This window comes from Heptranchias perlo, chromosome 10 (genome assembly GCF_035084215.1).
Source record: "Heptranchias perlo isolate sHepPer1 chromosome 10, sHepPer1.hap1, whole genome shotgun sequence".
Lineage (NCBI taxonomy): Eukaryota > Metazoa > Chordata > Chondrichthyes > Hexanchiformes > Hexanchidae > Heptranchias > Heptranchias perlo.
In genome coordinates, this window is record NC_090334.1 from 26,468,834 (window position 1) to 26,487,206 (window position 18,373).

The 18,373-nt window shown below is 42.7% G+C and overlaps 1 protein-coding gene across 1 annotated transcript in view; it reads right to left on the minus strand.

Moving 5' to 3' along the window:
* ryr3 (ryanodine receptor 3) overlaps positions 1-18,373 on the minus strand; it is a 399,971-nt gene that overhangs the window by 238,062 nt on the left and 143,536 nt on the right. Inside the window, exons 22-27 of the mRNA XM_067991361.1 lie at positions 12,862-12,965; positions 12,663-12,746; positions 10,527-10,686; positions 9,210-9,357; positions 2,624-2,829; positions 774-948 (exon numbers count right to left, since the gene is read on the minus strand). Of these exons, the coding sequence (XP_067847462.1) occupies positions 774-948; positions 2,624-2,829; positions 9,210-9,357; positions 10,527-10,686; positions 12,663-12,746; positions 12,862-12,965 (877 nt within the window). The remainder of the gene's footprint in view (positions 1-773; positions 949-2,623; positions 2,830-9,209; positions 9,358-10,526; positions 10,687-12,662; positions 12,747-12,861; positions 12,966-18,373) is intronic.

Genomic DNA, 18,373 nt, shown 5'->3' on the forward strand with positions numbered 1-18,373 from the left:
TGATGTCAATGAGATCCCAATACAATTTTAAAGCACACTCCACCTATTGTTACTCGAAATGGTGCGGCCTGACTATCAGTCCTTAAAGGGGGCCATTGCGGGCCACTCCAAAAAAACTTTAAGAAAAGCTTTTTGTTCTCGTTCTGACCCCAGAAGAATCAACTCCCCCCCCAATGCCCGACCGCGCGGCCATTCCTCGGGATCGCCTAAACTCCCCCCCACCTCCTCTCTTTAATCCACCTGGACCAGTTGGGTTCCACAGAGCAGTCTCCGGATTTCCCAACCTCTCTGATCATCAAGCTGCTCAGGGTGCACTGATGGAATTCAAATGAGGCCCAACCATCAAAATGGTTTGGGCCTCCGACTGCTTCCATTGGGCTGGTGGCGGGCTCATTGCCTCTGCCTCCCAATGGATAGGAGCGGACACATCAAAATCGACCCCACAGTTACTGTGGTAGGGAAATGGTATGCAGTATTCTGGAAGATGAGGTGAAATGGGCTGAAGAATCTTCTTCATCTGAACCTATCTTGTGAATACTGCTCCTTTAAATTAATGTGTAGCATATTTTAGCAAGCGCAGCAACAATCTCACATTTGTACCTTCAAATTCCCTTTGTAGAGGTTACAGCATTTGATTTTACTAAATCTGTACCATGCAGCCAAACAATATTACAGTGGAGGATCAAATTTTTTGATACGACCATCAATAATCCAATACATAAATCAAATTAAAATTGTCAATGTTAAAAATAAAACAATAAACATAAACCTACCATCTTCTGCATCAAAATCTGTAAAAGCTAGTTCTGAGCCACTATTAGTAATGAGCATTTCTCCATTCAGAGTAAATATCATCGATTTATCATTCATATCAATCATGCAGCCAACCACATCACCGGGTTGCCAGGTGCGACCAAAGTAAACACCACCTTGGTGCCAACGCTGAGCCTGGAAAAGATAAGTTGATCCCATTTCATTTCTAATATATTACATATATATTACTAGGAGTCCTCAACATCCAACACAAAGCTGTGCTGCTGATCTACAATGTTTCCAGTGAACGCATATTAAATTGTGACAGGAATGGACATAAATGCTACCCCAAAACTTAATTTAGTTTTACATAACGTGGCAATTAATTTCTTTTGGAAATAATGGAATGTCATGATATTTCTGCATGGGAAAGAGCCTCTTCCAGGGTCACCTCCAACCAATAGATTTTTCATGCAACAAAAACAGTCAAACCATAGGGATTTTTGGCTGACAAATTTTGTCATTGCACTTTGCAAATTCTACGATGTACAGTTATTAAAAAGTAGACTGGAGATTAAATCAGTATTGCACAAATATTTTACCAAATCAATTTCTAAATGGCTATAATGGCTAATCAGGTCTTTGTCAGAAATAACTCTTTCAGTGACCAATTCATTCTATCATTTTACTAATGCTTAGGGGTGTGGGAAAATATTGCCCCATTTTCTGCCAACATTTCTGGCAGCTGGTGGAAACACCCAGCCGTTTTTGGGAAAGCACATGCAAATAGGGTGGTAGCGCTATCATACATCCCAAGTTCCATTATTTCCACCACATTTGTGCTCTTTCATATTCAATCCCATTTTATATAGAATTCACAGTTGCTATGCGCCACGGAAAAGGGGAAGAATATTTAAAGGGATCTAGATTTAACAGGTACATTTAAAAACTTATTTCTCAGTCATTTTCTTGCGCTTTTTTGTTTCTTTGCTGACGCCAAGTACTTTGTCATTGTCTTTGTCTCAATTGATGAGGCAATTTCCTTGCTCAATTCCTACACCTATGTCATTGAGTGGCCATGCCCGTGATGCTGGAGTTGGCACTGACTCCCCTGGCCACCTTTTCCAGTACCCATGAGCAGCTCTCCTTGGTGGCTTGTGTTGCTCTGTTCCAAACAGTGCCACCCTCCTCTGCCTAATTCCCTACAGATACATAAGTGGATCTGGGACCTCTCTGCCCTCTTGCAGACCTCACAGACATTTGAATTGTGACAGGAAATCTTTCGGCTCTGCTCCAAATCCATTTTGGTGAATGTCCTCTCTTTTAAGTTGCTGAGGGCCTTTGAATCCTGCAGCAGGGGCATGCTAATTCCTGTAGCCCAACAGCAAGCTACCAATCAGCAACATTCCTGACTCCTGCAACGTGCCCTGATTATGATGGGGTCACTTTACTTCACAACAGGCAGGTACCAATTGCACACGACTGCACTTCAACTCAGGATTTTGCCTGAGCAGAAAATCAAGGTTTTAGTGTCTAAAGCTTTGAACTGGCAATTGAAAATTTACTCCAAGAAGCCAGTGGATAATATTTTGGAAAAGACTTAAAAGCTTATTTTGTTTGACTGTAATTACCTGGAATAATACTTACTGGGTCTCCCAAGGCCCAAATGGAATTTTAGATTAGTAACAATGTAGTTTGTGGGAGTTTAGCAAAACTTGGGAAATACTGTTTTACAAAATAAACTAAGCGGGTGGATCATTCACTCCAAGTATTTTTGTACTTGAAAATTGAACCAAAACTCAGATTTTGAGTGAGTTGGCAGCCTACATTTTGCAATCAGCGTCAATATGCACACCAGCAAATCACAAACCTTATGGCCATCAAAAACGAAGGCATTCCTGTCAGCACCTAGTTCGATGTCAGGTCGGCACTCTGGCCTTGCCCAGCCAACACGCATTTCTCCTGCCGTCAATGCCTCAAATTCGAAGTACCACTTTCCTGTCTTGACTGCATAGCTCTTCTCCACGCGGAAGAAACGGATCTTGTCAATGCTAATTTTTTCCACAGTTTCACCAGCTTAAAATATAAAAAAATCAAATGACTTAATTTAAAATAGTTGACAAAAATTTCAAGTAAAGAAACATTGCAATAAAACACTCTTTGATAGACCAAAACCTTGAAATAAAACATTTTCCTTATAGCTCCCTCTGTGATAGATAAACCAAATAAAATTCAGGCTCTAGTAACATTTCAAATTTCCATTCCGTTACCACGCTCACAACAGCCGAATTGGATTTGGAGTGGAACCTGGATCTGCTGGACTTCCTCATTACTCCAAGACCCACTTTATATTCTGGTGGGGTGGGGAGTGGGGGAGGAGGGGTAGTGAAGGAGCTTTCTGCTTTGGCCCACAACCCACATCAAAGGGGCATGTCTGGGAGAGTTCCTGGACAGCCTGGTACACCCTTCCAAGGCCTCGATGGAACTCTTACCACCTGAGGAATGGCCTGAGTTCTTTTGAGGCCTTTGCGACATTTTCAAAGGCCCCAGAAGGCTCAAAGACAAAGGCAATTGATTTCTCTAAGTCAAGGTTTTAAGTCAAATGTATGTAATCAAGCACTTTGCCGTGAACAAAGGATTGTCTGCTTTCAGTCACAACAGGCTTTCTGTAGCCTTGATCAAAAAGAAGGCCCTTCGACTAATGGCACCTGGCAATGTCCTCGAGACTTGTTTTCTCGGCAGTAAAACAAGTCAAACAGGACGTTATCGCCTTGATGTGGAGGTAAGGGTTGTGCTAGACCCTTCTCAAAGCAATCATACACTGGTGCCTTCTTTGGTTATCAGTATGAAAGGGAGACATCCTTCCTGAATGTGGGGCTCGATGTTACCAGGCCTGCGGGTTTCCGGCGGGTTGGGTTTCGGGAGCGTGGTCAACACGCTCGGTGAAATTAGTGGGTTGCCCACGCGATCGTAGCAGGCAACACACTAATAGGAATCAATTACCTGCTCCTCCGGGGTCCACGCTGCTGGTCTGCGCGTCGGGCGGGCTGCGCATGCGCAGTACGATCTGTCAGCTGGAGGCTCTCTAGTTAAAGGGGCAGTCCTCCACTGACAGATGCTGCAACCAATAGAACAAATTTCAGCATGGAGCAGCCCAGGGGGAAGGCTGCTCCCAGTTTAATGATGCCTCACCCCAGGTATCATCAGATGGGATGAGGAAGAGGGCGAAGACAGAGATCTTCCACCCGGCGGGCGGGAGGAAGCGGCCAGCCTCTGCCACCAAGAAGGCCTGGCTCGAGGTGGCAGAGGGGGTCACCTGCGCCACCAACATATCGCCCACCTGCATACAGTGCAGGAGGCGCTGCAATGACCTCAGTAGGTCAGCCACAATGAGAACACAAAGTCTTTCCCCAACACTGCCCCAACCCCACAACTCCTTCGGCACCACCAACACTACTCTGTCACATCACCCCTCATACCCACTCAAACCCCATCCTTATTTTACCTCCACCTACTCACCTCGCCAGTACTCATCCTGCCACTAACACGCGACCCAATCCTCATACAATCTCATGGCTCTATCCCATACTCACCCTCTCGTGCATCTCCCTCACGGCCAGCCTCACTCAACCTGCCACCACCTGTGCTGCAGCCACAGGGCATGCATCACATATGTGCAGTAGGCAGCGTAAGGCAAATGTTTCGTGAGCATGAAGGGGGTGCACAAGGGTGTCGGAGGGTTTGCCATGGGTGTTACCTCTATTGAATTTCAGAGCAACAAACAGCACACATTATATTGGCACCACCACTGCCATGTCTCCGCGAATCCTGTCTGTTGTGTCCAATAATGCCCGCTCCTGGGTATCACTAGGAGGACCCACCACTGATGCCACCCATCGTGTTGCTGCAGAGTAGGTGCAGGTGTATTTGCAGGGCTCTTCCGCGCAGACCACTGAGAGACATCGGCGGTGTAGCCGGCTGCACCCTGGAAGGATGCGGAGGAGAAGTTGTGGAGGACAGTGGTGACTTTGACAGCGACAGGTAAGCAGTTGGTGCTGGGGCCAGCCAGGAGCAGCTCGGCATGAAAGAGCCTGCAGATCTCCACGACTACATGTCGAGCGAATCTGCGCCTCCGTGTGCACTGCTGCTCGGAGAGGTCCGGGGAGCTGCGCCTCGGTCTGTGGACCCTGTGGCGAGGGTAGTGCCCTCTGCAATGCGTCTCTCTCTGCGGTAGCCCTCCCTCCTGCTGTGCAGGTGGGCGTGCAACAACACCGTGTTGGGGGGCTCCACGTCTCTGCGGCGGACGGCGTGGACTGCGAGGCTGCTGGGGCTGGTCATGCTGTTCGTCCTCCGAGGGTGTCCACGCACCACCCATCTGGCAGGTGTTGGTCTGAGGGGTTGTGCAGGATAGGTGGGTGGTTCCTCGGACTGGGGCTGCGGTTTCGTGTCGGTCTGTCCTCTGGCTTGGCGGGGGGTGGTGGGGGGCAGGGGTTGCCCTATGTGACGCGGTGGCCTCCTGCGTGGGTGAGGGCTCTCCCCCGTGGAGTGCACCTTGGCACCTGCCACAGGCTGCTGGCTGCAACACGCCTGGTTGGAGAGAGACTGTTTCCCCCAGTGTGTGAAACAGTCTGCGATGCAGGTAAAATCCCACACTTCCTCTTTTGACAGCTGATTCAGCTCATTAACTGACTTCAACAAGCAAGGTAAGTACTCTCAAGTGGAACCCCGCTGGCTTTAATTGCCTGCGGGATTCCCACCAGCGGGGGCCACGCACGCAGCCCCGCACGTCATCGGGGAACCCGGAAGTGGTCAGGATTGCGGCGCGATCTGGTCACGTGACCGCATATCGGGATTTTCGGGGCCCCCCCGCAGGAAACCCGACCCTAAAATCGAGCCCGTGGACTTTTGCACCATCCCAAGGCATGCGCATATCATCGTGAGATGCAAAGGGAGGGTAAGGAGGTGACAGCCCCACGCCACAGGGAGGATGACTGATGGGAAACTCATACAGAGCTCTTTGTGTTTAAAACATATATAAGAAAGGTGCTTTCCGATAACTGGTTAGAATTCTTGAGGCAGGACAGGTTGTCTAACTAGCAAGGTCATCGGGTGCATACCGAGGCTTTGGCGAGAGTCCGAGTTGTATCAGGTTGCATTTGTCTATCTAGTGTTGTATTCTTGTATGTTAACCTCTTAATAACATGTTGTTACTTCTTAATAAAGCCATTATACTTTGGAACAAAACCACTTTGTGCCTTAATTGGGATTATTAAGTACAAGGCATATTTACTTACATATTGGCTCTTACTTACAATTTCAAAGGGGATTCACTACTTTTATCTACTGCACTTATGGCTCCATTGGAGCTGAAGATGATCAAAGCATCCAAAGTTCTTCAGCCCGGAAAGGGTCTCAGTGGAGCTCTAGTGGAGCAGCTGTGGATCACTCCATCTTACAACAGCAGATCAGAGCGGGCACCTCTGAAGCACTCTTACTAACACAGGCGCATGCTTCAACCATGCCAATGACCTTGGTTGCGGGATTTGGCAACTATTAATTTGGGCAGAAACAAGGTTTGTTCCACCACACTTGCACCGGTGGAATGGACTCATCGGAACTTTGGCCCTAAAACTTGCATGTCTTCCGAAAACACCTTTAGAAAAATGATTTAATGTGTATGTGATTTCTTTTGAAGCTAGTGATTTTCCTCATTTCAGTATTGTACTGTAATGCTAATACCTTCACTTTAGCAAACTGTGCAAGACCACGTACAGGAGGGGATCTTGCATAAGTTTTCCTTATTTGTCTTACTAACTCCTTTTTACTTTTTTAAACTTAGAGGCAGCCTCCTGCACTGTTATTCAATATTCTTCTGATTCCATCTGGTCTCTTCAGTGAAGAAAAATACACTGGCACTACATGAAACCAATAAACTGTGCACCATGTAAGGGTTAGAAGTTACATGAGTGGATCTCTGTGACTCTCACTGCAAGTGGCCAATATAATTTGGTTCTTGTTTTTTTTACTACTGCACAAATGGTGCCGCTATTTAAACAAGAGTGTAAATGGGGAATTAGACCCTGCTTATGAAGTTATTCTTTTTATCATATTATGAGTCAGATATACAGAAACTGTGAGTTGGTTTTCAGCTTTGTTTTTCTTTAAATATCCCTAATTTCTTCAAATATGTTTTAATGTTCTTTTAATAGTGCAGTGTCTATTATATTTTGCTTTTGGTTGAGCTCTTCCCACTCTTCTTTTCTGTTTGTTGGAGGATGTTGATATGGTTTCTCAATAATTAATCATTTTCTCCATTCCTTACTATTTACTCCTAAATGTAATAATTTGTAGAAAATCTGCTTTTAAAATCTCCAATTCACAAGTATTTGTAGGTCAGTGTAGACAAAGTAACCATCACTATGTCTAAAATAGCTTCTGATCTCAATGGCTGTTTTAGACAGTTTTTGCACTCTCATATCATCTCATCCGCCTCCACTTTCTTGCACCTCACACATTGAGGGTAATTCTGCACTGCCAGTGGGAAACTCCATACACAGGGAGTGAAGGCTGGAAAACTGGGGCTGGCCTGGGCTTCTTTGGAGCTTCATACTATCCAAACTCCTGGTTTAAATGGACTCAATACTGACATCTGCCAACCACAAGCATCAAGACTGGCCTCCAGGATTCACAGGAGGAGTAAGACAATAAGCACTGGCAATCAGGTTGTGAGATCAGGTCAGAACATACTAATATTCTATCCCATATCTTGACAATGCCTGGAATTTGAACAGTGAAAGCAAAGAAGCATATGGCAACAGTATGGATAGGTATCTAGCACTTCTCATATCATGTAGCATAAATTTAGCTCTATAATATTTCTGGGGAATAGTCCATGAAAATTATTGCATGTAAGGTGAAGTTTTTGTAGCATTAATAATTCATTCACTAATTAATCCATCATGGATACTGCATGCTCCCCATTGTACTCTAATCTAATCCAGTGAACAACAGGGGGTGCATTGGCATGAAACTGAGAAACCAATCAAAATAGTAAGTAGAATGCCTAATTGATAATAATTCCTTGGTTCGTAAGGATAAAGTTACGTTGCTGAGTTCAGGAGGGAGACCTGCAGTGACTTAGTATGATGTCAGCCAGCTAACACTTGATGTATGGTTGGAAAGCTGCCTGGACATTGTAACAATATTCACAATGGTATGGCTGGCAGAAAACCTGTGAAGGACCAGCAGAAGCAATTCCACAACTGTGATGGCAGCATGTCACATGGACCAGAGGTGGTTTCATCGACACGTGAGCACCAATACATTGTTTCATGCAATCAACAGCAGGTTCCGGTTTTACATAGAAACTGTAACACACAAACCCCATTTACCTTTATTTGCTTGTTAGGAATGAAGGAACAATTGATAATTCAAGAAGCAAGGCAAGCACTAATTGCATATTTTGATTTCTGGGATGTGATAGGTTTAAAGATTGCAGGTCAGGAAAACCGTGATTAAAAATGAGTTACGTTTTGTTTGCAAGAGAAACTGATAGGTTCAGAATTTTTTTGTTAAAATCTGGGATATGGAGATGAGAATTTTGCTTCAATCCAGGCATAGAGTAAATAGTCAAACCATTCAGGCTACAATTTTTACTGGAAAACAATGATTGTAGAGTAAATCGATTAAAGGTGATTTCTCCCTTCCCTCAAAATCCTAATTCTAGAATTGCACTAAAATATAAAATCTAGAATTTCTCTGCTATATATAGCCCAAGCTATATATATGACACAAAGGATAATTTATATGTACAGCACTGGTTCAAATGTTTATGCTGCTAGCAAATAAATCAGTGATGGTAACTTTCTCTGCCATTGCTGATTAAAATGATCAATTTTATCTTTCCAATGTCAACACAAGAAGCTATTTTACGCAAGATTCCTTTAGACCAAATAAAAGGCAGCAGAAATTAGGCCACAATTTTTATAAATATATTTTTCATCCGGAAAACAAGCTTCCCAAAAGGGATTCCCCACCCCCATACAGGCAGATTTATTGCTTGTTTTCTGGCAATAAATCTTATTCTGTACTTTCCCATGCAATTTTCCACTTCGCAGAAAAGAGAACTGTTTGTGTGTGAATGTCTACCAAGCAGACTTACTGCACAGATTGCAGCTACAATGTACAGATAAATAACCCAAGGGAACAGTTGGGATTGATTGCAACCAAACAGTAAGCAAACCACCGTAAACCGAGAAGAAAACATTTTGATAAAGATTATCCAACAAAGTCAACAGTTATCAACTCCATGAGCACCTTATTACAGGAATATTTTATAATTGTTTGGAATAACTCTGACTGCTGTTTCTGCAGTGGCTACAATACTTTATAAACTTGCAGTATCATATTTTGATGCTCTCAGATTAATGAATTGATCTATAGTAAACTATACGAACCGGTTTCCTGGTCTGATGGTTCAATATTGTAACCATAGCCAATTAAAGTGCGAATTGCCTCACGTAAACTGTCTCTGTTTGACTTTTTCGTTCGCTCATCAAGAAGGCTATACGGCACCAGTCGAGGGTTCCTTTTGTTCTTGACATCCTACAGGAAGTGACGGTAATATCATCACATAGGTTTTATACAAATATTTTCATTTACCTGCATTCTAATTTTACAGGGTTATCCATCAATTCCAGTTGAAAATGCAAACAAAATGAACATTGTGTTACATGTTCAATGACTAAAGTTAAAATATACCCTATGAATTCAATCAAGACTCCTTATTAAAAACTCTTAGGACCAACAATTCTTATAAAATTATGAATTTTACAGCACAGAAGGAGGCCAGTAAACCCATTATGACTGTGCTGGTTCTCCAAAAGAGCAATCCATCTGGCCTTGTCTGCCTATCCTTTCTTCATATACCCTTTCAATTTTTCTCTTTGAAATATTTACCCACTTCCCTTTTAAAAGCTATTATAGATTCTGCTTCCATCACTGTTTCTAGTAGGACATTCCAGGTCCTAACAACCCTCTGCCAAACCAATTCTCCTAATCTTTCTCTTCTTATTACAGGGGTCCATCTGCTCAAGGTTTAAGCACCATTAATGGAGCTTCAGGTGGGGCCAATGGAAACATTTTGTTACGTAATAAGAGGTTTGTAACAAAGTTTGTAATAATGAGGCTCCGTTGTAGTACACTCACATGCACTAAATACACAATCATAGAATCATAGAATCATAGAAGTTACAACATGGAAACAGGCCCTTCGGCCCAACATGTCCATGTCGCCCAGTTTATACCACTAAGCTAGTCCCAATTGCCTGCACTTGGCCCATATCCCTCGATACCCATCTTCCCCATGTAACTGTCCAAATGCTTTTTAAAAGACAAAATTGTACCCGCCTCTACTACTGCCTCTGGCAGCTCGTTCCAGACACTCACCACCCTTTGATGTCACATGGCACACAAAAATCTTTCAGTGACGTTAAAATATTTTTGAGAATTTAAGATCAAAGCAGAACATGTTGCATGAATATTACAGATACATGTTTCACTGCTCACATTCTCCCTCTGTTTTACTTGGGCTCGATGAGGCTCTGTGCCCTGCAAATCCTTCATTTGCAATCACAGAACTTATCTCAGCAAGGTAATATCTTATTACAGTGAAATGAAATTATTGTGTGCCTGGCAAAATGTTTGTGTAGTAGAATTTGATGTTATGCGGCTATACAACATATATTATTCCAGCTATTATGAATCATAATTACCTGTTGAATGCCATAGGTCCATCCTTGCTTGATCCTATCTTTAGCCCAGACATTATGTGCATTTTCTGCCAGCTTGTCAACCAGGACTTCTTGGGTAGTGAGTAGTTTGACATTGGAAAGGTCCAGCGGAGCAGGCTTGTAGCCGTTTGACATCATGTAACTAAAATTCAATAAAAATGGGCATATATAAAATGACAATAAACTTGTAAAACTGCAAATTAAAATACTTTATACCGTGAGACAAAACAAGCATTTTGCCTCAAATAAAGAAAAGCTAAATGGCTTAAAAAAATAAAATATTCTATTAAGAATGCAAAAAGATTCAGGATCGAAAACATGATTAAATTACTTGTTTAATTTTTCTCTTTTAGCTTGAAGAGGAAAGATAGTCTAAGAGAAGTATTTAATGTTCAAAGTAATTCCTCACTGTTTAATTAAAGAAAATTGACAAAACAAATGCCTTGATAGTTTCTTTTTTTAAAAAACATCAAAGACTACCCGCTATGTCACATGTCCCTGCCTCCAAGCCATTCCAGTGAGGTCAGTGAAGGGGAGGAGCCATGTGGCCCAGAGGCTCCACTAATTGTAGTGTGAGCCGTGGCTTCAGATCAGCCGAAAGCCAATCTACATCTGCCCAAACTGGAGAAAATACGCCTCCATCCGATAAATTATTTCTTTAGGCTTAGACGGACATGGTGGAAGAACATGTCCAAGAATGTTTTAATTTTAGGCTGCCTTTCTAGGAAACACACCAGCAAATGTTTTCACTTCAATATTCTACTAACATTCCAGAACAAGCTCTCCAGAATTTAACCTCTCTCCAAGGAGGCAACAGCCCTGAAATTCCTGGAGGCTCGCTCCACCGGGGCAAGTGCAGCAGAGTGACAACCTTGTCCACTTTTGCCCAGTGTAGTTGACCCCATCCTAAGCTGCAGGGACGGGGTCATTTGCATGGCAGGCATATCATGCCTGCAAGGGCACATCAGCGGCGCCTGTCCTGAAACACCTTCAGAAGGAAGAGCAGCCCATAGCCACTCCACCTGAGGTTCCCCAAGGCCACTGTGCTGAAAAAAAAACTGGAAAAATAATCTTGAGACTCTGAAAAGCTATTATGCCTTCACTAGACTAAGATAGGCATTTAGTAGACTAAGGTAATTGTCGGGGCCAGCTCCCAGTTAGTGCGAGTTGCAGTGAGACCTACTGAGCGTGGTACGGATAAAATATCTTGGGGAAACCTGGGAACTCTCCCCGACGTGTCCCCTTGACATAGAGGGTTAGGCAGAAGATTTGTCCATGGCCCCTCTACCGGAATTTAAAGGGCTAATGGAAACGTGGCAGAACCCTGGTGTAACCAGGTTCTGCCCAATATTCCTGGTCCCACTGGGCGGCGATCTTCTTTTCCATCCTCCTGGAGCCCAGGAATTTCAGGGTCAATGTCTATTGGGTAGAATTGATGCAAGCTGACCCTGCCCTCTACAGGAGTAGAGCGAGAGAGGAAGAACCACACTTAGATCCCAATGCTGAAATTTCCATGAAACCTTAAAATGCACATCCAATTTTGGTACATATGTTTGGTATCTGCAACTGCTTACTCGCCTCAGCAAAGAATTTACGTCCAATAGAAAGTCTCACTGGTGATCACCCGTGACTTTGTAAAGATTATTTTTTAGAATCTACGATTTGTATTGCAGCATTGAACATCTCCACCCAGTCACATTTCGCAAACTCATTCACAGACAAAATTATCAGATGGGCACCTAAAAGACATCTTTGATGAGGGAGCAAACTGAATGGCCTTTTCTTGTTGCTACATTCTCATGTTCTTATAACACTCTTCTGAAATATACATCTCTTAAATGATTTACTATTTAATGGGCAGGAATGATAACGGTTAACAGTTTCTCACCTTATGAAGACACCTCTGTGATCCTGAAAGCTAGTTTGATTCAAAAGCATCTAGTTGGTCCAATAAACAGTATTATGTACATTATTTTGAAAAATTAACAAAATGATTACTAAATAAATAATATAATGGAGACTGAGAGTTGTAATATATAATATAAAAGAGCCAAACACATTGATCTATGAACAGAAAATCTCATAGAAACAACATTTTCATGATTGGAATAAACTTACTTTTTGGGAAGTTTCATTCTTTGTAAGTCTTCTTCAGCTTTTGGTTTAATGTGAACAATATGACAGCCAAAAGCCAATAAGGTCCTGTAAAGACATTTCAATAAACCACTTAAACTCATCGACAAAATGGAAATAAAGAGCAAGCTGATGTACTAAAAAGCTTTTCATCATAAATACTGAACAAGATTTTAAAACCTACTTTAACGTTTCAAGGGACATTTGTAAATTGTAGTTCCTCTCTTGTTCTGGTAGTTTATCAAAATTCACCAAACAAGGGTGCTGCCTCTTGTTGTCATCTCGTACCTGAACAGGAAGTGTAGGCAGTTAGGCAGAAAAAACACACTGTTTAAATTGTTAATCCTGAACACAAAGCACATTTCAAGCTAGATTTTCTGCCTAATGACTGTGCATGGGTTAGAAAAACTAGCACAAAATCTGCAATACATCAGGCCCAATTTTGCAGTCACAAAAGGCAATGCGTGCACCTGATGCCTATAGACTCTGTAGCAGAGTATTGACATCTATTCAAACATTCCTGCGTTGGGGTAGTATCTATTTCCTCCATCACCCAGCAGTAAGTTGACGGTGATATCTATATATAGTTACTGAAAATCTGGAAGAAAACAACAAATTGAAGCAACATCAAGATTCATTTCATTTGTTACCTGCAGGGATGGGGAGATTTCTTACTGCACAAAGAAAACTTGTATGATCTTGCCTCAAATAATGAACAGAAGAAATCACCCCTCAATGCTTCATGAATGCACTCTATGTAAAATTTCAGTATACTGATGAAAGGAAATAAGCTAGATTATCAGAAAATTGCATTTTATCAAAAAGAACAACTGAAATTATTTTAACAGTACTCACAGATCTCCTGTGGCATTGCTCATGGTGAGTTAGAGGATACACTGTTTTATAGCATAGTAGCATTATGCCATGTAATGTACAATGTATTATTAGGGCCACTAATTTATGGTGACTGAAAAGACAAGTTCTGTTTTTATTACATGGTATTCTAGGTTTTTTCCAGTGCTTTGAAGCTCTGCTTAACTGAAAAGTTTTCAAATTAAACTGTCTAGGTCTGAAATTCTAGGAGTCCCGCTCCATCGGTGGCATCTCCGCGACCTTGGCCCTGTCGCAAGTTGTGGGGGTGGGGACATGTGCATGGTTGAGATGCGTCATCAGCACCTGTGGTGCTTCAGTGGCACCTGCCCCAATCTGCGCTTGTAAGGTGGAGCAGACCACCAGTTCCCCAAAGCTCCTCCTACGCTAAAAATAAAGCAAACAATTCTTCATCTCTGATAGGAACCATTTTGCATCTTCAAAAAAAAAGTAAATGATCCCCTCCAGGATTGATTACCTTGGGCTGAGTAAAGTCTGGGAGCTTTCAAAGGACCTCATTGGTACTCATACCAGCTGAGGCCATATAAGTGCAGGAACTTGATGTAGAGAGGGCAGGTGGAAAACTTTCTTTCCATTCCCTTCCCTCGTTTTGTTTCGTACTATAAAGAAGCTTGCTCATCTTCCAGTTTTCAATTCTGTTGGAGGGTCCACACTCAAAACCTTTCTTTTCTCTTTTCAGATATTGAAGGGCCTGCTGTGTATTTCTAGCATTTTCTGCTTTTATCAATTCAGGCAGAATCAATTTAAACCTCTTGACAAAGGGTCTGCACATGCAAACAAATCAATTTGTTAGTTCTCTCTGTAAATGCTGCCTGACTTGCTAAATGTTTCCAGCATTTTCGGTTGTTGTTTCTGGTTTAAACCTCTCTCTGCCAGTGATCCGTATTTATAAATACCATATACTTGGCCCAGTTATCCTATTATTAGGAAGTTATGTTGAACCTTTATAAAACACTGGTTCGGCCACAACTGGAGTATTGTGTCCAATTCTGGGTACCACACTTTAGGAAGGATGTGAAGGCCTTAGAGAGGGTGCAGAAAAGATTTACTAGAATGGTTCTAGGGATGAGGGACTTCAGTTACGTAGATAGACTGGAGAAGCTGGGGTTGTTCTTCTTGGAACAGAGAAGGTTGTGAGGAGATTTGATACAGGTATTCAAAATCATGAGGGGTCTAGGCAGAGTAGATAGAGAGAAACAGTTCCCATTGGCAGAAGGCTTGAGAAGCAGTGGACACAGATTTAAGGTAATTGGCAAAAGAACCAAAGGCGACATGAGGAAAAACTTTTTTACGCAGCGAGTGGAATGCGCTGCCTGAAAGGATGGTGAAGGCGGATTCAATCGTGGCTTTCAAAAGGGAATTGAATAAGTAATTGAAGGAAAAAAATTTCCAGGGCTACGGGGAAAGGGTGGGGGAGTGGGACTAGCTGGACTGCTCTTGCATTGAGCTCGAAAGGCCGAATGGCCACCTTCTGTGCTGTAACCATTCTATGATTCTATGATTATTACATGGTGGCATCATCTCCAAGAAATATGAAAAAGATTAATTAAAAATATTTTGTGGAAATGGATAATACTATAAGATGACACAGTGGATCACGGTGATGTAACTGGAATCAGCCTGCAATTCATACATCAATTCAATTGCTGATTAAATGGATAGTTTCATCTAAATCTTACAATTATAACCTCTGCCATTGATGAGTCATCGGATTGTCTTACACATAGGTTATAAATCTTATGTCACAAACTTTCCTTATGCATCCACTCCGCTACAAACCACATAGTTGGGACATTTTCCAAATAATAGGCAAATGTCCATGCTAACTTCAACTATTTCTACTAAAGGTCATAGAGGATGAGTTTCCATCATATAAGCCACAAACAGAACATGCCTTGAGTTTACTGCAGCACAGAATACTGTTACAGAATTAAAACTAAATTTTTGTGTTGCGGCTGGTCTCTGTTACCATGGTCAAGAGTATGGTATGTCAATGTTATTTAATGTCCACCTATTTTTAATACAACTTACAGGCAAGTAAACATTTCACTGTAATAAAATAATGCAATGTGATACCATGCAGATGATCTTGTTTGAGTTGATGCTTCTTTCTCTTGCAGCTGCAAGCTTATATCTTGTATGGGCCTAAGCAGACTGGATTGATTGTGCACCATGCACTCTGCATACACAAATGATTTAAATTGAATTTTAGACACAGTAGGTAAAAATTGGTCCTCCTGGGGCTCGAAAATGGGTGGCTCTGGCAGCTCGCTCAAATAATTGAAATGAGGCCCAAGGTCCAATTTTTGGGTGAGCCTTAGGCCTCCCGGTTGGGGCGCTGTCTGTGCGGGTTGGTTACGTGCTCGAAAACAGGACATAACCAATTTCTACCCCAATATCTGGTTAGCAGAAAATTCAATCTGAAGGCGGCTGGATTTCCCAGTTTTTACACATTGATCTGACATATCTGGCATTCCATCAGCTTGCAAACTACAACTATTCCATTTCAGCTCTATCCAGTACTTGATCAAGCAATTCCCCAGAGAGAGCTGAAACAATTAGTTATCACCCACTTAAAGGCTAGCAACAAAATTACACCATAATAAAGCTGTGCATCAGTTTGGGAATTCAGTAAATATATTAATTTGACTCATGTTTTATACATAATCCCACTATAGTATTCCGTGCTCCTTGTGCTGGCTGAGGATAGCATTTCAGGAAATTCCCAGCCCATCATTTTCCATCCATTAATTTTAGGAAGCAGAAAATTCATCTTTAAATGTGGTACGGCAGGAATGTGAAGATAGTGGGGAAAGAAGTGGGGGTACCTGAGGGCACGAAAGTGGCTATGGACAGATAGGGAAGAAAACTGACAGGCGGGACAGTGGTATGGGATTAGGGCCTGATCGTTTGAAAGGGGCCAAGGATAGTTTGGGACCCAGTCTCATGGTCTGCCAACCTCACACGGGTTGCTAGACTCTGCTTCCCCCAATACTTCAAGATACCAGCAACCCCAGACACTGCTCCCCCTCCCCCAATGCTTGAAACCCACACCCCAGCCTTGTTGAACCTCAAGACCCCCTCCCCAGATTCTCCCTCCCTCCCAGATCCCAGGACATCCTCTTAGAGCTCACAATCACCTAGATAACATTCCCATTGCTCACAGATGCTCAGAACTACTCCCATTGCTCCCAGAGACTGAGAACTCCATCCCCAATATTTCCATACCCTAGGCTCCGCCCCTGCCTCAGCTCAGCCGCTGCTGAAACCCTCATCCATGCCTTTGCTACCTCTAAACTCGATTATTCCAATGCTCTCCTGGCCGACCTCCCACCTTGCACCCTCCGTAAACTTGAGCTCATCCAAAACTCTGTGGCCCGTATCCCAACTCGCACCAAGTTCTGCTCACCCATCACCCTTGAGCTTGCTGACTTACGTCGGCTCCCAGTCCGGCAATGCCTCGATTTTAAAATTCTCATCCTTGTTTTCAAATCCCTCCATGGCCTCATCGCTCCCTAATCTATAACCTCCTCCAGCTCTACAAAGCTCCGAGATCCGTGCGCTCCTCCAATTCTGGCCTCATGCGCATCCCTGATTTTCATCACTCCACCATTGGTGGCAGTGCCTTCAGCTGCCTGGGCCCTAAGTTCTGGATTTCCCTCCCTAAACCTCTCCACATCTCTATCTCTCTCCTCCGTTAAGACGCTCCTTAAAACCTACCTCCTTAAAACCTACCTCTGACCAAGCTTTTGGTCTCCTGTCTTACTATGTTAAAGGCACTATATAAATGCAAGTTGTTGTTGTTGATCCCTTTCCCAGTGATTCCAGATCTCAGGATCTGCCCCAATGTTTCCAAAATTACCCTTTCCAAAACCTTGGGACACCTCACTGCTGCTAGACCCTGGGATCCATTCAAAATACTGATAAACCCTCTCCGGCACCTCTTCCCAGTAATCCCATATTCCAGGGCCACCTGCAGTGCTGTTGGTGTTCCTGGTAATTAATTTGGCATAACACCTAGGAACATAGGAACATAGGAACAGGAGTAGGCCGTTCAGCCCCTCGTGCCTGCTCTGCCATTTGATAAGATCATGGCTGGTCTGTGATCTAACTCCATATACCTGCCTTTGGCTGATATCCCTTAATACCTTTGGTTGCCAAAAAGCTATTTATCTCAGATTTAAATTTAGCAATTGAGCTAGTATCAATTGCCTCTGGCATTGAAAAAGCTCTGATTCACCATGAGCCACACAAGATGAGATATGCTAGTATTTTAAAATACTTACGTAGCAACAAACTCTGAAGTGTAAATTTTAAACTATTTTTGTGATATTCGGAGACCTGGAACTTGGAACAGTAAATGATAATAATTATATTGTGACACCACAGTTTTCCATGCCGATTCAATGATTCACAGAGATATAAATTTGATTTACTTATTTGTCCAGTAAGTAACATTTTATGTTTTGGGGGCTGTATTTGACTCAATTTGAAAATGGTCGCAGAATGAGGAATATGGAAGACTCCCTTATCTTTACAGTATTCTCCAATGTAATTAATTAAAATAATTTATGTCACCTTGGCTCAAAAGGCAGCACTCTCACCACTCAGTTAAAAAATTGGTAGTTCAACATTTCATTGTAGTAGAGGGAGTACTGCGTTGTTGGGGTGTGTTCCTTCAGATGATATGCTAAAACAAGGCCCAATTTGCTTGTTTCAGTGGTTGAGTTGGATGGTATAGATTCCATAGCACAGTTTGAAGAGCAGAAAGTTATCCTGATGTCCGGGCCACATTCCTCCCTCAA